The sequence below is a fragment of the Aspergillus campestris genome, assembly GCF_002847485.1.
Source record: "Aspergillus campestris IBT 28561 chromosome Unknown P168scaffold_7, whole genome shotgun sequence".
NCBI classification, from domain to species: Eukaryota; Fungi; Ascomycota; class Eurotiomycetes; order Eurotiales; family Aspergillaceae; genus Aspergillus; species Aspergillus campestris.
The window spans coordinates 918,231-940,334 of record NW_020194342.1 but is presented as its reverse complement, the minus strand read 5'-3'; the positions used below and the strand labels follow the sequence as shown (position 1 = coordinate 940,334).

General features: G+C 55.8%; 9 protein-coding genes across 9 annotated transcripts; 3 read left to right on the top strand and 6 right to left on the bottom strand.

Annotated features, from left to right (window-relative positions):
• Positions 1 to 130: 130 nt before the first annotated feature.
• On the bottom strand, positions 131 to 5,720 carry P168DRAFT_297647 (pentatricopeptide repeat protein; the record flags this gene model as incomplete). The annotated part of the gene is made up of 5 exons (XM_024838196.1): positions 131 to 1,128; positions 1,223 to 1,460; positions 1,906 to 4,197; positions 4,230 to 5,684; positions 5,718 to 5,720. The coding sequence occupies 5 exons, from the start codon at positions 5,718 to 5,720 to the stop codon at positions 131 to 133; spliced, it is 4,986 nt and encodes a 1,661-aa protein (XP_024692359.1).
• Positions 5,721 to 7,533: 1,813 nt separating this feature from the next.
• erg8 (phosphomevalonate kinase) lies at positions 7,534 to 9,035 on the top strand (the record flags this gene model as incomplete). The annotated part of the gene is made up of 3 exons (XM_024840255.1): positions 7,534 to 7,883; positions 7,944 to 8,415; positions 8,547 to 9,035. The coding sequence occupies 3 exons, from the start codon at positions 7,534 to 7,536 to the stop codon at positions 9,033 to 9,035; spliced, it is 1,311 nt and encodes a 436-aa protein (XP_024692358.1).
• A 208-nt stretch (positions 9,036 to 9,243) lies between these two features.
• P168DRAFT_168421 (putative MFS monosaccharide transporter) lies at positions 9,244 to 11,828 on the bottom strand. The gene is made up of 4 exons (XM_024832885.1): positions 11,407 to 11,828; positions 11,244 to 11,351; positions 10,640 to 11,180; positions 9,244 to 10,527 (listed from the first exon to the last, which is right to left on the bottom strand). The coding sequence occupies exons 1-4, from the start codon at positions 11,636 to 11,638 to the stop codon at positions 9,675 to 9,677; spliced, it is 1,734 nt and encodes a 577-aa protein (XP_024692357.1). The 5' UTR covers positions 11,639 to 11,828; the 3' UTR covers positions 9,244 to 9,674.
• Positions 11,829 to 13,575, bottom strand: P168DRAFT_168420 (uncharacterized protein). The gene is made up of 3 exons (XM_024832884.1): positions 13,211 to 13,575; positions 12,233 to 13,146; positions 11,829 to 12,175 (listed from the first exon to the last, which is right to left on the bottom strand). Exons 1-3 carry the CDS (start codon positions 13,443 to 13,445, stop codon positions 12,020 to 12,022), a joined length of 1,305 nt encoding a protein of 434 aa, XP_024692356.1. The 5' UTR covers positions 13,446 to 13,575; the 3' UTR covers positions 11,829 to 12,019.
• A 1,952-nt stretch (positions 13,576 to 15,527) lies between these two features.
• On the top strand, positions 15,528 to 16,478 carry P168DRAFT_319221 (uncharacterized protein; the record flags this gene model as incomplete). Its single annotated transcript, XM_024840254.1, has 3 exons — positions 15,528 to 16,131; positions 16,184 to 16,267; positions 16,318 to 16,478. 3 exons carry the CDS (start codon positions 15,528 to 15,530, stop codon positions 16,476 to 16,478), a joined length of 849 nt encoding a protein of 282 aa, XP_024692355.1.
• A 67-nt stretch (positions 16,479 to 16,545) lies between these two features.
• On the bottom strand, positions 16,546 to 18,534 carry P168DRAFT_327800 (proteasome maturation protein; the record flags this gene model as incomplete). Its single annotated transcript, XM_024841282.1, has 4 exons — positions 16,546 to 16,565; positions 17,478 to 17,531; positions 17,625 to 18,081; positions 18,526 to 18,534. The coding sequence occupies 4 exons, from the start codon at positions 18,532 to 18,534 to the stop codon at positions 16,546 to 16,548; spliced, it is 540 nt and encodes a 179-aa protein (XP_024692354.1).
• A 2-nt stretch (positions 18,535 to 18,536) lies between these two features.
• Positions 18,537 to 19,422, top strand: P168DRAFT_327799 (mitochondrial 37S ribosomal protein uS12m). The gene is made up of 3 exons (XM_024841281.1): positions 18,537 to 18,970; positions 19,060 to 19,160; positions 19,235 to 19,422. Exons 1-3 carry the CDS (start codon positions 18,565 to 18,567, stop codon positions 19,298 to 19,300), a joined length of 573 nt encoding a protein of 190 aa, XP_024692353.1. The 5' UTR covers positions 18,537 to 18,564; the 3' UTR covers positions 19,301 to 19,422.
• P168DRAFT_168364 (uncharacterized protein) lies at positions 19,369 to 19,987 on the bottom strand. The gene has a single exon (XM_024832883.1). It carries the CDS (start codon positions 19,769 to 19,771, stop codon positions 19,436 to 19,438), a length of 336 nt encoding a protein of 111 aa, XP_024692352.1. The 5' UTR covers positions 19,772 to 19,987; the 3' UTR covers positions 19,369 to 19,435.
• On the bottom strand, positions 19,875 to 21,248 carry P168DRAFT_237819 (glycosyltransferase family 15 protein; the record flags this gene model as incomplete). The annotated part of the gene is made up of 4 exons (XM_024833575.1): positions 19,875 to 19,939; positions 20,001 to 20,289; positions 20,345 to 21,142; positions 21,201 to 21,248. The coding sequence occupies 4 exons, from the start codon at positions 21,246 to 21,248 to the stop codon at positions 19,875 to 19,877; spliced, it is 1,200 nt and encodes a 399-aa protein (XP_024692351.1).
• Positions 21,249 to 22,104: the final 856 nt, after the last annotated feature.

The window sequence follows — 22,104 nt, the reverse complement described above, 5'->3', positions numbered from 1 at the left end:
TCAATTAGTACCCTAAGTATAGATCGATCTCGTCATAGAGTCAGACAATCCGGTAGTCTATATCAGTGAAGTAAGATATGATCCTGAGTCTTTAACATCTATACCCAAAAACACTCCGTCTCTATACCATCTAAGGAGACATCCGCTCAATCCTCCATCTATACCCCTCCCCCCCATCTCCCCCACCAACCCTCACATACCTAAACCGATCATGCAACCGGCTCTTCCTCCCCTGCCAAAACTCCACCGACTCAGGCACAACCCTCACGCCGCCCCAGAAAGGCGGCAGTGGAATCTGCTCCACGCCAGCAAACCGCTCCTCCATCTCGCGCACCCGCCGTTCCAGCAGCGCCCTCCCGTCATCGATATCCGTATCGCCCACATCCAGCGGAATCGCCGGCCGGGGCCCAGCTCCGTCGATGACCGGCGCCAGACTGCCTCTCCGGCCCTCGAGACCGTCCGCTCCAGCTTCCCAAAGCACCTTACTCTGGTAGCTCGCCCACGCCCCAATCTGGCTTCCTCGCTCGCGCGTCCGCCAATACACCTCGCTTTCGGCACGGGGAAGCGGCTCAACTAGCCCCTCAACCCGCACCTGTCTTTCCAACACGGCCCAGAAAAACGTCAACGCCGCCCATCTATTCCCGCCATCGAACTCGCCCTCTGGAATCGAGGGGGGGAAGTTATCACACCCAGACCCAGACCCAGACCCACCCTTCAAACCAGACGCAGCAGAATCCGGTCCAAAAACCTGCCTCCCCTTCCCCTCCCTACTCCCCCAATTACTATAAATCGTCCACCCCCTCTCATCCAACTCCTTCAGGTACACCACACGCGCACTCACCCGTCCGGATGGTAACTCCGCCGTGGCGAGCGTGCACGTCTCCGGCGCGGAGGCCGCTGAGAGGCGCGGATCGCGGAACCAGCTGTGGAACTGGTGGAGGGGGTTGGTGGGGTGCATTTGGGAGATTGTGAGCGGGGGGTTGATTATGAATTGGTGGGCGCGGGCGGGGTGGGTGACCATTTCTTGGGCGGCGGGGGTGGAGGGTTGCGAGAGTTGGATTTGGTCTTGCTGGGGTTGAAGACGGTGGGGTTTGGGGAGGTCCGGCGGGGGAAGGTCGCCTGGGGCGACTTTTGGGAATGTTCTGTTAGTATCTTGGGTAGATGATAGATAGTGGTCAAGGTGGTGGTGGTGGATGGTGGTGGTGGATGGTGGGTGACTCACAGATGAGCTTCTTCGGAGGTCGCGACCCCTCCTTGGGACCGGCGTGAGATGCGTCCATTGTGATGGTTGTGGTTGATCTTCGGGGTAGATAGATGGGAGGGGAGAAAGGACGAAGGCGTCTCATGGATGAGAAGGGGAGGAGGGAGGAGGAGGTGAAGAGGGAGAAAGAAGTGGATCGTGCGATGTGGGAGTGAGTGAGTGGATGACGCAGGCGGGGCAGTCGGACCGACTTCCTTCTCTATATTAGAAGTCAATACTACCTTACTACCTCGACCATAACAGTACTACTATATTTGCACTATGATCTACGAATATTATACTATACAACTACGGAGTATATTCATATATCCACAAATGTAATGTAGTATTCTAATTATGCAGAGTCGAGAGATTCTATCATCCATGCATCCATCATAAACAGTAAATCAACCTTTTAAACGCCAACCCGCTAGATGCAAGCAATCAAGAAATGAACATGGTGCCTCCACAGGCTAGACACCCACTTCGGAGTCCAGCCCCACAGATTAAAACAATTCGATTCCAACAACGGGGGTATAAAGTCCAATCGGGGACGAAGGCGACCACAACAATCAACAATCAGCAATCAGCAATCAACAGATCAGCTGAGCAAAACGGAAGGAAATACAAAGGAAATAAATGAAACAAGGTTAAGCAGATTCAACCAGATCGACAATCTTGCTGGCTACCGCGTTGGGATACCCCCGAGAGAGCATCTCCTGCACGGTGCGGGCGGCGCCGGCGCGGTCGTCGGCTTGGAGGTACGCGCGGGTCATGGCTTCGTACGTGCTGGGCTCGCGCTTCGCCAGTCCGATGCGTCCGTACACTGCTTGCGCCTGGTTGAGGTCGCCGGCGGCGGCCCAACCCTGGATCAGGGTGTTGGCGATGTAGGCAGTCATTTCGACACCCCGTCGGGACATGTCTGCGACGATCGCCTCAGTCTGTCCAACTTGGTTGTTGGCCACCAGCGCCTCCAGCACAGCCTGGTACAGGCAAGGTTGCACGCGCACCGTCGGGTCCGCCACCACCGACCGGAACAGCCGCAGCGCGGCGTCCAGGTCGTGCGTGACGCACCCCTGGGCGTGGATCAGCGCCGCGTAGTGCACCGCCTCGGGCGGGTGCGGGCCGGACTGCCGCATCGTCTCCAGCACCTGCTCCGCCGCCGGCATGTCGACCGGCTCCAGCGAGGCGTGCGCGTCGATCAGCAGCTTGTACGTGTGCATCGTCGGCGCGATGTTGCGTCGGCGCATGCGCTCGTAGTAGGCCAGCACGCGGCGTCGGTCGCGCTTCGTCGTTAGGAAGTACTGGATCATCGAGTTGTACGGGGCCGGCCGCGGCTTGTAGTTGGGCATCGACTCCATCTCCTCGAACATCTCCTCGGCGAACCGCTCGTCGCTGACTCGGCAGAGCGCGTTGACCACCGTCCCGTATGTGACGCTGGTGGGGCGCACCCCGCGAGCCCGCATCTCGGCGAAGTAGAGCAGGCAGTCGTCGATGCGGCGCGCCTTGCCCAGCTTGCCGATCAGCGCGTTGTACAGGAACGAGGTCGGCTCCACGCCCTCTGCCACCGCGCGGTGGAAGATCTTGAGCGCTTCGGTCGCCTCGTCGAATGTCTTGGTCGACTCCTTGAGCGTCGTGATGTACAGTCCGAAGGTGTTGGCCGACGGCGCCGACCCGACCGTGCGCAGTTCCTGGTGGTACTTCGCCGCCAGGTGCCGGTCGCCCAGCGTCAGGCACGCCGCCACCATCGCGTCCAGGATCGACACCCAGCCGTACTGAACAGCGGGGTACTGTGCCAGCGCGGGCACGTCCCGGCGTGCCATGTTCAGGATCTCGTGGGCCAGGTCAAGGCGGTGGACCTTGGCTGCGGCGGTGATCATCTTGGCGTAGGTGATGTACCGCGGGTGGCGGCCGGCGCGGCGCATGTCGCGGAGCCGGTCAAGGCTCCGGTTCAGGTGCGGCTCGAGCCGTCCGCTGGCGCTCTCCAGTGCCTCGGCGATCAGGGCGGACCCGCGGAAGTCGGTGGCGGACGCGTACGGGTCGAACGCGTCCTCGCTGGGCGCGGAGGTCAGGGCTGACCGCTCCGACACCGGGGTGTGGCGGTCGGACGGGAAGGACGAGGGGCTGCGGCTGACGGGGGACATCAGCATCCCCCGGTGGTCGTGCCACCGCTGGACCAGGTCGGGCCGGCTGGGGAACAGCTGGCCGACGGCCTGGTCGACGGCCTGGGCGGTGACGGCGTCGAGGGGCCGGCCGGTCGCCAGGGCAACGTCGAGCAGGTGCGCGAAGCGGATCGGGTGGGCCACGTCCCGCGCGGCGGCGCGGGGGTGGACGAGCATGCCGGCCTGCACCTGGAGGGCGAGCGTCAGGTCGGCGGGGGCGAGGTGGGTGATGGCCACGGGGCCCAGGTTGGCGACGGCGTGCTCCGCGAGCGGGAACACCATGCCCCCGTTGTCCGCCATGGACCACAGGAGCGTCATGATGGCCGACGGGGAGAGGACGGCGGCGGTCTGGATAAGGACGCGGCCGACGAGATCGAGGCTTTCGTTGATCTGCTCGCGGATGGGGTGGAGGGGCAGCTGCTGGTCGGCGGCGGCGGTGCGGATGCGCGCGAACATATTGCGGGTCTCCAACAAGGCCGGATCGATCTGCCCACTCTTGAGCAGAGCGACGGCGTACATAGTGGTCGGTTGCACCAGGTCCGCGGTGGCCTGATCGACCGTGCTGAGCTGGAGCCAGAGCGGGCGGGCGGCGGTCACGTGGCCCTGTCGGACGTGGAGGGCCAGCAGCGACACGGCGGGACCCCGGCGGAGGGCGCCGTCGTCGTTAGGGAGACTGTCGTAGGCCCGGGAGGCGGTGGAGAGGTCCCCGGCGTCCGCCGCGGCGACGCAGATCGCGGCGATGGCCTGATTGCGGGCCCCGTCACGCAACCGCGCGTGGGCCTGCTCCAGGGCGCGCTCGAACTGCCCGCGCGGATGGCGTGGCGCACCAGGCCATCGCGCACGATGACCGATTCGAGGGCGTCCTGTCGCGTGCTGCGGTCGTCGGTCACCCCATCGAACGAGCCTCTGATCCGCTCCACGAATCGCATGGCGTCGTCCTCTTTGCCACACGACATGTAGGCCTGGACCAGGGCGGCGTAGACCTCGCCATCCCGGCGCTGAACGATACTAAAGGTGCCGTTGTCGTCCGCGATGGCCAGAGCTTTGTACTCGTTGTAGCACTCCACGGCGCTCTGCAGGTCCCCGGTCGAGGCGAAGGCGTCGATCATCGGGGGGAAGATGGACGCGTGCGGGGTGACCTTGTTCGACTCCATGTGGGCGTAGACCCGCACCATGGCCTCGACCTGGCCCTCGCGGGCACAGGCGGTGATCAGCTGGCGGTAGGTGTCCAGGGAGAAGACGAAATCGGCGTGGCGGGTGGTGGCGGTGGTGAAGAGCTTCATGGCGATGCCGAGAGAGTGGTCCTCGTCGACAATGGCGCGCTCGAGCTCGCTGGACATGAGCATGAACTCCCCAGGCTTCTCCATGCCCCCGAAACGGGCGCGGTCCTGCTCGAGGGAGCCCTTGGCGGTGATGGTCTCGTGGGCGCGGACGACGAAGAGCCGAACTAACGTCTCGTAGGTTTGCTCGTCGGGGACGACGCGACGACGGAGCATGTCCGAGTAGACGTCGAGCGCCTTCTGGATGGCCTGCGCGGCGTCGCCGTGCAGTTGGACGGCCGACTCGAGCAGGGCGTTGTACGCGCCCACGGTGGGTGTCAGACCGTCCCGGAGCAGGGCCGCGAAGGCACCCGGGATCTCCGCGAACTGTTTCCCAGACGCCAAGTCGACGATGTGGTCGGAGCTGCGGCGCGACTGCTCGACGGTGGCGTCCCCGATCGAGGCGACCTCGTCGGGCAACTCGGGGAAGGCCTCGGTGGCGGCGCCATCCTTGGCCTCGGCCTCTTCAACGCGGGCCTGTTCCTCCTGGATTTCGATCTCACGGGCGACGGCCTCTTCGACCTGAGCGCTGACATCGGCATTGGCGGAGGCGCGGGTGAGATGGGGCGGATCCCGGTACTCGGAGGACGCATCGGCGCCCGCCGCCGCGTCGCTGCCGTCGGCATCTTCCTCGGTCCCGTTCAGCTTGCGGCCGACACGACGGCTCGACTGCAACTGTTTCCAGTCGCTATCGTCACCGGTCTGCTGGGCCTGCTGCCACGCGGCATAGTAGGCGGCAACGCCCAGATCGCCGCCGCCAGAGCCCCCTTGGCTGGCCTTGGCGCCGGCGCCGGCGCCGGACGAGCTAGACGGCTGGAAGACATTCTGAAGCTGGGTGGTGCGGGAGAATTTGGCGGCGGGATGCTGGGCGAGGTGGTTGAGGGTGGTGGACGACGCGTAGGAGGATTGGGACGCGGCGACTACCGACTGAGCGTAGCCATGGGTGAAGGCTTTGGTAAAGGACTGGCGCGCGAGGTGGGTAAACGGTTTGAAAACCATTTATCTTGCGGGAGACCTCTTCCTCGAGAAGAGGCAATTCTGGGGGAGTTAGTATGAATCGGGATATGGGGATGTATACTCCGTACCTTGCAATCAAAATGATGAAAAGAATACAGGTTCATTTGACGAAGGATCGCCAAAGGAACGCGCGAGCGGAGGGATAGATAGGGGAACTAAAGGGACGTGACGGTGAAGCGTGTGAGGATGTAATGATGATGGTGAAGATGAGACAACAGGAGAAAAGAAAAAGATAATATGAGGATCTCGGGGGATGTGACACGGCCAGAAGTAGTGCCGATCCATCGGATTTTAGAGCATTGAGGGTTTTTTACTCCGGACGTAACTAACCCGTATTAGGGAACGCCGCCGCGTAACCCGGTACCTACACCGTAATTCCATACGGTACCATACCCAATACGGACCGGACATGGAAGGATCTCGTAAGTCCGAGAGGTCCCTGGAGGTACCTCGCTGGAAGTACCTGTTAGTCAACCAGGCATACATCTGTCCTTTTGACCTATCATATGCACTATTCTCTCCAACGCCACATATCTTTTCTGGTTCCTAAAAAATATAGAAAAAATCAAAGTAAAATAACAGAGTGGAAAAACAGAGAATAGGAAATAACAGCCACGAACCAGGGAACTGGGCGTGAGTCACTGCCATGAGTGCAGTCATTTGACAGGATCAAACTTTCCCTTCCGGCTCTTTTTCTTCCCCGCTTCCCGTCTAACCGGAGTAGGCTCGGTCGGTCCCCGTTGGCTTGCTGCCTCAGTCCCCCTTCCATCTCCTTTTCTCCCTTTCTTTCCCGTCTGTCTCTCCGTCCTTCCGAGTCGGTATTACTCATATTGATTGAATACCAGTTACCGGATATACCGTAGACTCCGGCACGAGACGTTAGCCTCCACGTACACCGTATGTTGGCCGATCTTAGGGAATACAATTAAATGACTCTTGTCTCTTCCACTCCTTCTGGAAGCAGGTCTCCAGATTGCTGCATTTATGCATAGATGCATAGCCGGCGGGACTGCCGTCACTCGACAGTCATCCCGACGTAATGCATCCCTAGTCATCTGCAGCATCCATGTTAGACTCAGACTGCAGTACAAGATACAGATCGGATGAATCGCCATGGTCGACATCACATGATACAGTGGGGCACTATTTTACTTAGTACTGTATACATTGTCCACTATACAGTAAAACAGACCGAGGATCGTCCGCACTGACTCGACAACAAGAAAATTCAGATCCATCTCGTGACATGACGTCAGATGGAGATACATCAGCCACGCCACCAATTCGTCAGCCACAGTATCAATCTCAGCCACAGTATCAATTCATCAGCCACATCAACAATGCACTAGCCACATGACTAATGTCAGCCACCTATAAACAAACAGGACAAACTGATATGCATCCCCGATACGGAGTAGACGATGGAGACTCCGATCCGGAGCTGATCCCCTCATCGCTGTCAAATCGTACTTCCTCGAGGTGTTGTCTGTTCATAGTAGCTGGATGCCGAGATTTAGAATATTCCACTCAACACATCAACTCATCAACTCCAATTAACCCGTCCTTGCTATCCTCTACCGCGTACTCCCTGCTCTGCTCACCGACGAGCGGGGCACGAGGATCATCACCCCTGGAGATCTTGTTCCTCGCAACGCCAGTGCCCTAGCCTGATTTAATTTGATATTGATACCCCTGTGAAGGTAGGCTGTTTCTTTACCCTCATCCACCTCGACTGTAATTGCTAACTCTGTCCGTTGCAGCGACCAGCGAATTTACCCCACTCCCCCTCCCCCTAATGGCTCACAACTCCGTCACCACCGCCTTGTCCGCCCCGGGCAAGGTGCTCCTCGCCGGAGGCTACCTCGTCTTGGACCGCAATTACAGCGGAACCGTCTTTGCCCTCGATGCGAGAATTCACGTCATCGTCCAGCAGCGGAGACGGACCCATCGGCGGGGGACCTCCGGGTCCGGCACCGCGGCCACGCTGGAGACGCAGCCCGCCGACGACGGCAGTGTCGTAGACGACCAGGATGCCGAAGACACCATCGTCGTCCGCTCGCCGCAGTTTGACGGCGCCACGTGGGAGTATGGAGTGCAGCGCTGCGAGAACGGCGGAGGGATCCGTGTCACCCAGAAGAACGAGGGGTAAGCCGTCCTCCTTTTGTACAGTTCGAGACTGTTCCGCTAACATGATACAATCCCCAGGAAACACAACCCCTTCGTCGAGACCTCCCTCAACTACGCCCTGACCTACATCAGCTACGTCGCCGACTCTAAGGACTTCGGCGCCCTGTCCATCACCATCCTAGCAGACAGCGACTACTACTCGGAAACCCCCACCTCCAAGGCCTCCACCGGCCGCTTCGTCAACTTCGGCGTCCCCCTACACGAAGCCCACAAGACGGGGCTAGGCTCCTCCGCCGCCCTCGTCACAGCCCTCGTATCCGCCCTCGTTGTCCACCGCACCCTGCAACCCGACGACCTAGGCATCGCGCGCGAGAAGCTCCACAACCTCGCCCAAGCCGCCCACTGCGCCGCCCAAGGCAAAGTCGGCTCCGGCTTCGACGTCGCAGCCGCCATCTACGGCTCCTGCCTCTATAGGCGCTTCTCCCCCAGCATCCTCCAAAGCATCGGCGACATCGGCACCCCCGCCTTCGAAAACCGACTCTTCTCCATTGTCGAAGACATGGACCCCGCCCACCCATGGGACACAGGATGCCAAGACTTCGGCATGAAGCTACCCCCGGCATGCAAATGGTCCTCTGCGACGTCGAATGCGGATCCCAAACCCCCTCAATGGTGAAAAAGGTCCTCGAATGGCGCCAGCAGCACCCCGCAACAGCCACCCAGCTCTGGGACGCCCTGCAAGCGAACAACGAGCGTCTCGTCATCTCCCTCCAGCAGCACCGCGCGCCCCAGGAAGACCCCGCCGACAACGACTTCGCCACCATCCGCCAGCTCCTCGGCCGCTCGCGCTCCCTCCTCCGCAGCATGACCGCCCAGTCAGGCGTGCCCGTCGAGCCCAAGGTCCAGACCGAGCTACTCGACGCCGTCTCCGCCGTGGAGGGCGTCATTGGCGGCGTGGTCCCCGGTGCGGGAGGCTACGACGCCATCGCGCTGCTCATCCGCGATGACCTCGCTGTCATTGAACGTCTGGAGCAGCTATTCGCGGGCTGGAAGAGCCAGGTCGAGGATGACTTCGGGGGCAAGATCGGCACGGTGCGGTTGCTGGGCGTGAGGCATGGCTCGGATGGGGTGGTGAATGAGTCGGTGGAGCAGTATTCGGAGTGGATTTAACCTCGTCGCCTGGAGTTTTAACGAACTCGAACAACCATTACTGTAGGGGATAGACAGGCGTATCATATCAATAATTCCGAAGACGATATGATATTCGTACGGTCTTGCAAATATCACCACGACATTCGAACATTATCATAAAAGGAGTCCATAATAATAACAACCATACCCAAGGATAAGAAAGCATTGGACAGTTAATTGATCACAATACAAGAGCTGTCGAACAGAAACCCCTATAAACACTAGATAGTCACCCAGCTGGGTGCTACCTACCTGCCTGTCTATCACCTTATTAAATATTATAAAGTCAAAATCAAAAAATACATACTACGTCCCAACGCAAACGTCACTCACCATGATAAAGAAATCGATCGATCGATCTCGAATGATTCATATTAATTACTGCAAGATGTTTGCAGTTGCGTGTATGTATATGTGTACCCACATAGTTGTTTTAACCTGAGATATGAATATCCGAATATGGATGTATATAATACGTCACTATGTATCAAACCATCAAAAAGCACACGCAGAATAAAACAACCACCAACACCGAAGAGCCTAAATAGATCCAATAAAAAGAGAGTTCGGAAAAACAGAAATAAATAAAGAAATAAATAAAAAGGAGAATGGTGTAAATCAAAGCTGCGTCGGCAGAAACGAGCCAAACTCCGCCGAATCACTGGGATGATCCCTCGCGATGCGCTCCTCGATCTTCTCGTTCTCATCAAGCACGCCCAGTTCCCTCGCCTGATCCTCAATCTCCTCAGGCGCGAGCCTAGGCAGCTCCTTCGCCGCGCGGACGTAGCTCATTTGATGCACGTAGCCCTTCGCGAAGATCAGATCGATCTCTTCGAGGCTGCGGCCTGCCGTCTCGGGGTAAAAGAACCAGATGACGGGGATGAAGACTGCGTTCCAGGCGGCGAAGAAGAGGTACGTGCCCCAGCCGATGTGCTCGATCATGACCGGGGTGATCATGACGATGGTGAAGTTGAAGAGCCAGTTGTTGCAGGTGGAGATGGCGTTGGCCTTGGAGCGGGTTTTGATGGGGGAGAGTTCGGCTGGGTAGAGCCAGGGGAGGGGGAGCCAGGTGGCACCGAAGAAGCACATGTAGAGGAAGAGGCCGAAGACGGCTCCTTTGGCGGTCTGGGAGTCGCCTGGGATGAGGCAGGCGAAGACGATGACCATTGCTGCGCATTGACCATAGCTGCCGCCGAGGAAGAGCTTGCGGCGGCCGATCTTTTCGACGAAGAACCAGGAGAAGGTCGCGAAGATGGCGTAGCAGATCATGTTGATGCCGCCGATGAGGAGGGCGAAGTTGTGGGATTGCCCGATGGATTGTTCGAGGAGGACTGGGAGGTAGTAGATTACTGCGTTGCAGCCGGAGATTTGCTGGAAGACTTGTGCTGATGAGCCGACTACCATGCGGCGGAAGTGCTGGGATGGGCCGCCTGTGAGAAGGTCGCGGAATTTGGCTTTTTCAGCGCCGGAACTGGGGGATGTTAGTTTCTCGTGCTTCTGACTTTCTCGCCATTCTCTTCCGACGCAAAAGAATCTCGAAAGAAAGTAACGCATGCAAAAGGGAAGTGAAGGGGTGGACATACGCGCGGATCGAGTCCAAAACCAAAGTCTTCTCCAGCTGCGTTTCATGATCATCCACCTCGACACCCTTCAACGCGGCCAGTACTTTCTCACCCTCGTCGACCCGGTCATGCGCAATGAGATACCGCGGCGAGTCGGGCAGATAGAGCATGCCCACAATGATGAAGATACCAAACACGACCTGGAACGCGATCGGGAACCGCCAGGCGAGATCCGGGGGTCCAAAATGCGCCCCGTAGTCAATCCAATACGCAATCATGGTCCCAATGGCGATGACGCCGCCTTCGATACAGATGAGCAGACCGCGGTTGCTAGTTTTGGAACATTCCGCTTGGTACGTCGGGATCGTGGACGTGTTCATGCCGTTGCCGATGCCTGTGATCACTCGCCCGAAGATGAACTGCAGGAGAGGAAGGGACCCCGGCATGGCCGTCACTTGGATAGCCACACCGACGATCATCACGGCCGCTCCGTAGATGATCATCCATCGGCGGCCCAGCATTTCGCCGAAGATGAGGGCGAAGATCGCCCCGAATAAGCATCCTGCGGCCGTCCGTCAGCTCGAGTCAATCTTAAATAAGGCTTGGAACATCGTAAAAGGCGTACCGACTTCATACACGGCTGTTACGGTGGCCTGCATGACGTTGTCGCCTTTGGTTGCTATGAACATGTTGTTGAACGACGGATCTGAGATGATACCCGACATGACACCCTCTAATCACGGTCAGACAATTCTTGTTCCAAAATCGCATTTGTGAGTGCAACTAACGATCATATCCAAAGAGTAAGAATCCCATGGTTGCGACGGTCGAAATTGACAGGGACAACGGGCGCCCCGACATGCCCGCGAATGTAGGAGGCATGTTGAATGGCTGTCGCAGATAAACGCACTGCGAAGTATACCCCAGAACAAGCAGAAGGATAAATCTGCAATTCGATCCAGGAACGAGCAGAAAGATAAGGGTAGGGTAGAAAACACCGACAGGGCCGCATGCCCGCATGCGGTAATCGGCAACATCGAAGACTCAGCAACTCCCACTCCAACGCAACCATGGCATCGGCAACCTTAACCCAGTTCCATGGAAACGCATCGCACATGATATCAGATGGTGCGACCAGCGAATGAGAATCGAATACAGGTGACCACTGGGCTGGTTTTCGGGTAGGATCAACTTCCCGCCCGCGATCGCCTGCAACGTGGAGGCTCGCTGCACCGTTCCAATGATGTAAACGCAGGTGCTCGCGAACTAAGTTTGGTCACCTCGTGGTCTTCCTCCCCTGACGGTCGTGAACGCAGAATGCAGGATTTCGTGAAGCAAGTCATATTGGCCAATTTAAACAATCCGTCATGGTTCGCAGGACAGTCGGCTTCTGTCCGATATTTACCGCCCCAGCGAGTCGCACAGCGTCTTCTCCGAGTAGGCCGGGAGAGAAGCATTTGCCTGGTGGGCGTAGCAAGGTCGCAGGGTCAGTGGAGCCTTGACGATTTTTTGGGTTTTAGCGTCCCCGGACCCATCTTTCGCTAGGAGGAAGACGAACTAGACGAGATATCAGTATCCGGATATTGTGGAGGAACGAGAGAGAGAAAAACCCACCTCAACCCAGTGATTGACTTGCACGTTCTTGTACTTGGTGTCAAAATGCATGTTTCGCGTCTCGTCATTGTTGGCGTGGATCCGACAGATGGGTAACGGTAGGTCAAATTCGAGTGTCGTCGCTTTCGCGCCGCTCTGTTGGACCGTGGACTCGGAGCACGCCACAAGACTTTCCGGCTCCTTCTCGTCGGTCACTAAATGCTTGACCTGGTCGTCTTCCGAAATCAGCGCTAATTCGGTGGACCCCAGACCATCCACGGCTTTGTAGACGAGCGTCCGCTTGTACGGACCGAAACAGGATGGGAGGCCGTCTTTTTGCAGGTATTGAACATTTTCCGACAGGTAGACTCGGATGCCGCGCAACTTGGCCTGGGCCAACTCCGTGAAGGAGAGGGTCACCGGCAATCGGTGGCCCAGGGGTGCGCCTCGTCGCGAGACGAGAATCTCGCAACGCAGGTACTTGGACCAGGACCGTCGGACGTAGACCGGCTCCGCGTCCTCGACATAGTCTTCCGCGGGGCAGTGGATGGCGGTGATGGGTTGGGTGTGGGTGATGTTGCGCGTCAAGGCGCCCGGACGCTCGACACAGACGTGGACGCTGTAACGGACCTGGCTACCCCGGAGTCGGATAGTCTGGGGCAGCTGGGAATGGAGGACCATCTCAAAATTGTACCGGTAGGTGCCGGGTGTGAAGTTGTGATACGTTGCTGCTGGGGGGTGGTTGGAATTCGGGTAGAGCTCCATCAGCGCGGTGCGCACTTGGCTCTTTCTTCGGGAGAATCCCGATTCCTTTCGTTGCAGGGCTGGCGGTTCTTCCTCGCTGCATACCGCATATGACTGGGGCCCGGTCTTGGAGGCCTCCGGACCGAACACGGTCAGCGTGCAGTCGATGACCTTCTCCGTATCTTGAGTGCCTGATCCCCAACGCGGATTAGCCTCGCCCCTACACGGATAGCCTGGTGACCGGCCAGTTCTTACCGTGAGGCCATTGCACACGCGATGTGCCCCGTAGGCTGACCGTCAGTCGCCGTGCCGTCAGCGGTTCCCGGACTTCCAGAACACAGGAGCCCCGAAGGACGGGCGGCTTGTTGGTATAGGTGGGGATGAAGAGGGCCGGTTCAGTGATATTTACTTCCAGACTCGGCTCCGTCGATTTGTTGCCGAGACTAAGCCCCCGGGCCGTCTCTTTCGTTGATGACAGCCGGCGAAGCATCTCTAATGCTCAGACACGTACGCAGCAGTGGAGATGGGGCGAGCAACGCTTGATAAATAGCATGACGCGTGGGCCGCAATCAGTGGTTCCGCCAAAAAACAGAAAGTAAAATCAGATCAAAAAAATTCAATCAAATAAGAGTAGTGATGCAAGTTTAGAACAAGAGACAAAGGCAGGGGGTCGCCGATCGAAGATTGTTTTCTTTTCCTCCTCGTTGTTATTTGGCAGAGCGAGGGCATCTGACCCGTCGGACCGAGCAGTCTAGACTTGGACCAACGCGAATTCAATTACATCAGAAAGCATTTCTGAAGGGTCGAGTCGCGACCACTCACTCACTCTTTTTGAGCGGGGGGACATACTCGCAACTAACTCTGCCCGGCATCTGACCATGAGGGGGTATGGAACGAATCTAGCTTTGGGGAGGACCACGGGTGATTGAGGCTGGGGGGAGGACAAGCCGATGGTCTTTTCGTGTCCATACCCGGGGACAGCGGAAAAAGAGAAGGCGGGTCGCCCCCCGAGTGGAGGAAGCTCCGGGAGTTCTGGCTGGGTTAGAAAGGGATTGTTGGATTGGAATGTGCACAAGGGTATCCGATGAACACATTCGTTGGGAAGGGTGATGTCACGACGTTGGGTCTCGGTATGGCGGATTGAGAGAACCATGGGGCATTCCTGAGATTCCCAGCCTCTGCATAGGAATACGAACTGGCTCCAGAGGGATTATATGAGGGAACGAGGTCTGCACGTGGAGAAGGCAAGTCTAAAGTCAAGTGAAGCTCGAGGATGTGAATGTTATTGGCAGGAAGTTTGGAGCCACGACAGTATGGAGTAAAGCATGGATGAAGTAAGTATGGAGTAAGTATGAGATGTATGTAGTTAGTTATGCATGTGATGAGTCAGGATTATCCAGACATAATGATGATACCTGAGGTGTCCATCGTATCGATCTATATCCATCAATCCATAGATACTCCATCCCATCTTCATCTTCTTCACCTTGCAGCCTTCGAGTATTGATTCTCTTCTTCGCGACTGCGGTTGAGCAGTCAAGTATAGCAGTCCATCTCAAACGAAGTCTCACTATAATATATATTAGAGATACAGGATCCAAGGGCTAGACGCATGAGCTCATTATCAACAAACAGATATGGCCAAAACATTCCATTTTCAAGAATCTCGATCGCTGCAAGACCGTCCGAATCCAGTGTTTGCCAATGGAATGACCCGCCAAGGGAGACCGGATCTTTCAGGTTCCCCTCTCCTGCAGTCTGTAATGGATCGGAATTGTAACATGGGCCAACGGGGACGCACGAGGCGACCAGACCGGACAGAACATCCCTTGAATGGAACATCAAATCAATCATGCATGCAGATGAGAGATTAAATGCTCGAGGGATGGATTGAATTGGAGTATCACTGGTAGTGAACTAAGTAGAAATAGATGTCATCAACATGACCACATCTAGACAGCATTCAAGCTAACAAGGCCCGATCCAGTTCCAGACCGGGGTCAACTCGCCTTCTTTCTCCCCTTTTTCCTTTGTCTCTTGGTCTCTTTCTCTCTTTCTTCTCTCTCTCACTCTTGCAACTCTAGATTACCTGAAGTCGGCTTGAATTGCCCGGTCGCAGTACTCGTCAGTAAGTATTCTATTATTAAGACTCCCATGGTTCTCTCTATATGCCTGATCCATCATCATTGGTCTCTCCCCCTATCCGCCTCCCTCTTCTGCTCTCTCGTTCATCCACTCCGGTCGCCTCCTGCTCGCTCCTCCACTAAAATCCTTGAACTAGTAACTAGTAAAAGTACCTGGGTTGCCACAACCGCTCACTGCGCTCACTCAGTGAACTACTTGCTTCCCCGCCTCCTCCTGTCAAACTCCACGACTCCAAACGTCTTTCTCCTTCTCCCGTCGGGTCCATTTCGCCGGGCTTTTTGTTTCCGCCTTTCCTGTCAGCTCGAGCTCTCCCTTCGTGGACTTTTGGTCTCCACTCGGTCCATCCCCCCACGACTACTCCGTTGATCACACTTGATCCCCAGTTTGAACTTAATCGTGGCCTTCTGCAAGGAAAGCGGCATTGGACATGGCTTCCAACAACCAACCGCTGTCGGATCCTTCCAAGGATGATCCCGTATCGGCCGTCGCCGTATCGCAAGAACCGCAGCCGCCACAATCACAACAACAACCTCCACCACCACAACAATTACTACAACCCCAAGAGTCACAACAACAACAGCAACAACAACAACAACAACAACAGCAACAAACTCTCCCTCCAACTGAATTAAATACAAATTTACACCCCAGCAATCCCGACGAAGTTTCGCACGAGAATATAGCGTCGACGACGGGGACGAACCCCGGGATTGGCGATGATACCCAGACACCAGTCGCCACCGCCCAACGAACTGGCGAAGATGCCCCCGTCGAGTCGAACGAGGCCAAATCCGCGACCTTAGGGGTCCAGCCGTCGTCGCCGGCATCCGATGCCTCGCTGAAAGAGGCCGAAGTGGAAGATACGGGTCCATCGTTGCTGATTACGCTCCTCCTTATCACCGGCTCACGGCACCCGCTCAGGATCGACGGCAGCTACCTGCGCAAACGCTCCATCAATGTCGAGAACGACGACCCGTTCGCCATGAGCGTCTATACGTTGAAAGAGTTGATCTGGAGAGGATGGAGACAAGGTATGCGCAGCAAACGCTCCCCCGACGAACCGCGATAGCTGACCAGATCTAGATTGGGAGACCCGGCCGTCCTCCCCCAGCGCCATTCGCCTCATCTCGTTTGGCAAGCTCCTCGACGACAACGCCCCGTTATCAGGTATGTAGTGCGGACCCGTCGCTCCTTCAGCCCCTTCTGACATATCGCAGACTCCAAATTCAACCACGATGCCCCCAACGTGGTGCACATGACAGTCAAACCTCAGGAGATTGTCGACGAGGAAGACGCCAAAGGCGCTAAGACTACTGGATATGCCAGGGAACGCGAGGCTAGCGAACGCAGCCCGTCATGTCGCTGCGTGATCCAGTAAATTAGAATCGGTCCTACCGTCTATCATCACCTGCAGTCTATTCGTGACCTGCAGGATTGTCTGGGCATTACTGCCCGGGGATTGAGCCTGCGCCTGACAGCGTATGGCTTGGTTACATTTATCCTTTTCTTTTTCTCACCTGTCCCTTCCTTTCCCCTCCTTTCATTCTTGTCTCTCTTTCATCTCTTTCATTTCCCCCATTTCTTTGACTCTATTTTAGCTTACTGCTCATTTCTATTTTCTTTTTGGCCCTCATGTTTTTCCATACCCGCCTGTTGAGTCAACCCTTTGCCATGTTTGCTATCAGCCTGGATACAGGATATCAGGCCACCCATGTATTGACCGCCCTTGGGAACGGCGTTGAGGACTTTTCTTTTTTTTTTTTTTCTTTCTTATCAGCCCTGGCATCTATCTCATCTTGTCCCATTTGATATTCGATTGGCTTTGACATCTGACTTTGGCATTTTTGATCCGAACTGAACATCTACCGTTCTGGCTGCGCTTTCCGTCAACCTTGTTGCTGTCTACATCACTGAATCACCGGCCGAGTCCATGATCTGATCAACCCGACTACCTCCACATATACCCTGCTTTCTTCTTTGTCGTTGCTCGGGGGATGAAGGGAGCATATTGACATATATGCGCTACTATCTATCTACCTACTATGATCAATATATTGTATACGTTTGATTGTTGATATTAGTGAGATTGGAACGTATACACTCTTCAGGTTGTATCATTGACATTCCATTTATTGAACGAGATTCTCAATCCGTAAGGAGATTCCCATATCTTGTAAGCTTATACGTATAACCGGTTCAACCACAAGTCTATTTATTACATCTAAATAGTATGTGTGTGTATATGTAGCAGTAGCAACCACGGAGACGCCAGTATCAGACTAATTTCGTGACCTAACAGGAGTAACAAGTATCATAAACGGAAGAAAGGCGAACAAGCGAGTAGAAAGATAGAAAAGAAACAACCACTAGTCCATACGCAGTCGCTTCTCCATCTCGTCGTGGAAGGTAGGCGGTTCTCTGAATTCGTCTCCTGCAACACATCATCGTTAGCACACTCGAACCAACAGAACTGAAGAAAGAGAGCAATAGAGTATTAAGGAAGAAGGGAAAAGAAAAAACAAACCCTGGAAAATATCCTCCCACCCAATCTCCGCATCCCGACCACCCAGCACCAAGATGTCCTCATGCACACTACTCCCACCACCGCCACGGGGCCCACCCAGCACAGCCGGCCGGAAGTTCCCATCACGCACAAGCTTCAGCTCCATGCCGCGGCGGACGGGCTCGGCGATGCCGTACGCGCGACGCAGGGACTCCATCTTCAGGGCGTGCTGGGTCTGGCGCCAGGCGAGGAGGCGGGCTTCGAGCGGGTGGGCGGAGGTGGTGGCTGCGGAGTCGGCGTGGGCGGAGGGGGGTCCGGTGGGCGCTTGCTGCGTGATGTTGTCGCGGAGGGTGTCGGGGAGGCCGGGGGCGGAGGGGGCACCTTTGGATGGGTGCGGGAGGGTGATGGGGATGGAGTGGCGGGTTGTGGTGTTTGAGGTGCTGTTGGGAGCTGTTGAGGGGGGGGCGATGCGGAGGGACTTTTATTCATGTTAGTGGGTTGTTCGAATGGTTGCTTCCTTTTGAAGGAGGTTTGGGGTTGGTGGTGGTGGTGATGATGATGATGATGATGATGATGATGATGATGATGATGATGATGATGATGATGATGATGATGCTGATGCTGATTAGCATGGCATCATGGGTGACATACCATGTTGGCGGTAGATTGTATTGCGGTAGTAACAAGATTGATGATAGACCGAATTCAAGACAGATAGAAGAAGAGAAAAGAGATGGTAAAAGGTAAGTGAGTATGAAGCAAGCTAGATCAACCAAGAAGGCAGTCAAGCTGAGGCGTCCACTCACTCCCTCACTCCCGCCAGCAGCTCCTCCGGCGCCCCAAACCCACCACTCCCGCAAAACGATCACATGACCGCGTATCGCAAATTATCACCGCATCCTCAACTTCAATCCCCCGATACTCCCTCCATCCCGACAAGACAGAACCCCCCACCACCAAAATGCTCCCCTCTCTCGCCCTCCGCACCCTGCGGAGCCTCGTCTCCCAACCAACAACAAGAACAGCCACCACCAAACTGACGGCATCCCTCCCAAGAAAGACCCTCCTCACCCCGTTCCAACCCACCCTCCGCACGCCATCCGCCCTCGCCGCCCTCTCGTCCACCCGGCAATTCTCCACCTCCCCCCTCCTCCAAACGACATACAACCAAGTCCGCCGCGGCTGCCGCACATCGCAGAAGGCGCGCCGCGCGCGGTCGCCGGCGCTGAAGCTGCGGCCCCAGATGAAGGGCGTGTGTTTGAAGACGGGCGTTACGAAGCCGAAGAAGCCTAATTCGGGTGAGAGGAAGACGGCGAGGGTGCGGTTGAGTAGTGGGAAGGTTGTTACTTGTTATATTCCTGGGCAAGGTTTGTTTTCCCCTCTCTTACTCTTTTGGGAATGGGGATGGACGGGTGGATAGGATGAGGGATTGGGCTAATTGTTTTGCTCCGTCCAGGCCATAATGTCCAGCAGCATAGTGTTGTCATGGTTCGTGGCGGTCGTGCGCAGGATTGTCCTGGTGTGAAGTATACTTTGGTGAGAGGTGCTTTGGATCTGGTTAGTCTTTTCCCTTTCTTCCTCTTCTTTGGAGATATGCTGTTTGAAGGGTGTCCGTTACTAACAAGTTGTAGGGTGGTGTTTCCAACCGTCTGACAAGCCGCTCCAAGTACGGTACCAAGAAGCCCAAGAAGGAGTAGCTGTAACTGCAACGCTCTGGGCAGATAGGTGAGATGCGTTGGGATGCGACGGTGTTTTATTACTTCAACTTATTTAAAGCTTTATCTCATGTACAGTACAATATCAAAGCAATCGTCCATGGTTGATTTCCTAAATCATGAATCCCATCCTTGTAGAAGATTGACGGGGCACAGGACTCCTCCACTTTTGTTTTGTCCATACCCACGACAGCAATGCATGCTCAAATGGAAATAAAATAGAAAGGTAAAAGAACACAATGGCGAAGAGAAGATAAGATAAAACAAGTGATAGAAATTAAAAGTAAACAACAAAAATAGAAGGTAGGGAAAAGGAAGACAGAAAACAAAAAGAGATAAAAACGCCGAGCCTACAGAAGACACCTCTCCACCTAGACAATGCAAAAACAAGCTGCCAGTGCTGTTACCCTTTGAACAATCCCACCTTCTTCGCTGCGATCTGTTCGTACACATGCTGTCCGCTACGGATGACTCGCGCGCGGGTCCTGCCGCTGACTGCAAGGATCACGCTGCCGACGATGGCGATGGCGAGGAGGATGATCCCCGCCACCGCCAGTCAATTCGATTCGGGGTAGCCCTCTGGCGGTTCCAGGTCGTTGATGTCGAAGTAGCGGGCGGTGCCTGGAGATCATTAGTTTTGTTTGAGGTCGTTAGATAAATAGGAGAGGCAAGAGGCACGTACAGGAATAGCCCTTCCAGTCAAAGTTGTCGTTGGGGTTGCAGTGGCACTTCAGGTCCAGCCTCAGCTGCTCACTGGCCGGACAGTGGGTGAACGGAATATGGTAGTAGGCAATGTCGTTGAAGAAGTGGATCTGCTCCTTGGGCAGCAGGATGCCGGCAGCGATCGAGTGGACGGGGGCGTCGCCCCAGCGCTCGTAGAAGAAACCGCCGTCCTGGTCCAGAGAGCTGAAGTAGTCGATATACGAGTCAGACCGAAGCCAGTCCAGACTGCCGACCTCGAAGTTTGACCACTGCACGGGTTATTAGCAGGGAGGTCAAAAAGAAGAAAGAAATTAGGAAGCTTACAAAGTGGCACTTGTTGAAGGTCTTTCCTCCGTCGTCACTCAAAAACTCCATGGAGTTCCCTTCGGCGATGTGGCCCGGATAGGCACCCATGAACTTCTTGACGCTGTCCCAGAGGGTGGGGATGGTGTCGTAGTACTCGTACAGACTCAGCACGAAGCTGTACATCTTGTTGTTTTCTTTCATGAAGCGGAACGGGTCAAAGGGAATGTCGCACAGGAGCTCAATGCTGGGCTCGACACGCCAGTAATACTCGTAGTTCATCATGAGCGGGTGGCGGAAAAAGAAGCCCGACTCGTAGCGACACATGTGCCGGTAGCTCTCCGAATCCCCGTAGATGATCTTCTTCTGACCCATATCCTCGCGCACCTTTTTGGCCTTCTCCTGGTCAATCCACTCCGGGTAGGACCAGTGCTCCTGCGGAATGAGGCCGTAGTAGGTGGTTCCCGAGACGAGCGCCGTGGTGATCTTCTTGAAGGTCTCATCAAACGGCTTGTCGTTCAGGAAAACCCAGTCGTAGTGATAGTTCCGGTTGAAGCGATCCTCCACCTGTCGGATGGATTTGGCCATGTCCCACACGTCGTGGTTGCGGGCCAGTGTCACAAAGGTCGCATTCACGCGGGGCGCAACGGGAGCGCTGACGCCGTTGGACCCATGGATGACCGGTTCCTCGGGCGAGGCGTTGTCAGAGTGGGAGGACGTGTAGCCGGCGATGGCGCCCTTGTAGGTGTCTATTTTCGAACCAATATTCTCGGGGATCGGGATCGCATTTCGGGAGAAAAAGAAGAAGGTGCATATTGCCTTGAAACGGAGTCAGTATTGGTGCTGTGAAAGAACCACGAACTCCGGGGTGACCTACCAACGCGGCGAGTATGAGGTACCGCACATATCTCGGCCCTGACGACATGGTGGGCAAGGGAGGTTATCTTCTCCAGGCCGTTAGACCAGAGAGCGACCGAAAAATGTATGAAGGTCGATGTTGTCTCAATGGCGAGGGGAGACCACCGCCAGGGGGGATGGAAATCGCAGCGGGGTCTAAGCCGTTATAAGGAAGAGATCTGCGAAACGCTACCAGCTCCAACTCGGTTCTTCTCCAAGAGTTGTCCGGCGAGTCCGTCGGGGATCAACGGCGATCTGTATGTCTCGAAGGTGGAGTTGGCAAGTGATGACGGGAGGCGAGTGTTTTGAGTTGTCCGAACCAGGATCCAGCAAACAAACTAGGGAGAATGATGGACCGGTTGCAGCGATGGAATTGCGGAGGCAAGTATCAATTCCAACAACAATCCAGAGCAACAGGGATGGGAAAAGAAGGGTGAGCCGATGAAAGAAAGAACTACCTAATCATCACGTCGGTGTCGGTCGGTATGTAGGCAGTTATGCGACACCAGGTATGTTTTCCTCATCCGTGCATAATTGGCCCCGATCGAAGCCTGTTTCAGCCACCGGGCACGTGAGGGCAGGCAGACTGGATTTGCTGTTCCAGGGTCAAGGGGTTGCCGATCTACCGTTTGATGGAGCCAGATTGATTCGGTCGAAACGAGATACCCAACGATCCTTTAGCTGCACGTTGTTTGGACGAATTGACCGTTTCTAAAACGACGATCTGGGTGCTAATTTATCTGGTGGCGTAGTTAGTATCATGACCACCGATCATCCCGCCTCCTGCAGGACGACGTCTTGATTGAGTTGACCATTTCCATAAGAGGATTTGACCATAGGCAAACACTCTTGTGACCGTATCTCTTGGTAACTTGTCCAACTCT

Excerpts from the sequence above, each read along its gene's own strand:
- P168DRAFT_168421 (XM_024832885.1), bottom strand. The coding sequence starts at position 11,638 with ATGCGGGCATGCGGCCCTGTCGGTGTTTTCTACCCTACCCTTATCTTT. Across the intron at positions 11,352-11,406 it reads CTTACTCTTTGGATATGATC|AGGGTGTCATGTCGGGTATC; the intron begins GTTAGTTGCACT and ends GACCGTGATTAG. Across the intron at positions 10,528-10,639 it reads GTTTTGGACTCGATCCGCGC|TTCCGGCGCTGAAAAAGCCA; the intron begins GTATGTCCACCC and ends AACATCCCCCAG.
- P168DRAFT_168420 (XM_024832884.1), bottom strand. The coding sequence starts at position 13,445 with ATGCTTCGCCGGCTGTCATCAACGAAAGAGACGGCCCGGGGGCTTAGT. Across the intron at positions 13,147-13,210 it reads GCGTGTGCAATGGCCTCACG|GCACTCAAGATACGGAGAAG; the intron begins GTAAGAACTGGC and ends GTTGGGGATCAG. Across the intron at positions 12,176-12,232 it reads AAGTCAATCACTGGGTTGAG|TTCGTCTTCCTCCTAGCGAA; the intron begins GTGGGTTTTTCT and ends TATCTCGTCTAG.
- P168DRAFT_327799 (XM_024841281.1), top strand. The coding sequence starts at position 18,565 with ATGCTCCCCTCTCTCGCCCTCCGCACCCTGCGGAGCCTCGTCTCCCAA. Across the intron at positions 18,971-19,059 it reads TTGTTATATTCCTGGGCAAG|GCCATAATGTCCAGCAGCAT; the intron begins GTTTGTTTTCCC and ends TGCTCCGTCCAG. Across the intron at positions 19,161-19,234 it reads TGAGAGGTGCTTTGGATCTG|GGTGGTGTTTCCAACCGTCT; the intron begins GTTAGTCTTTTC and ends AACAAGTTGTAG.
- P168DRAFT_168364 (XM_024832883.1), bottom strand. The coding sequence starts at position 19,771 with ATGTGTACGAACAGATCGCAGCGAAGAAGGTGGGATTGTTCAAAGGGT.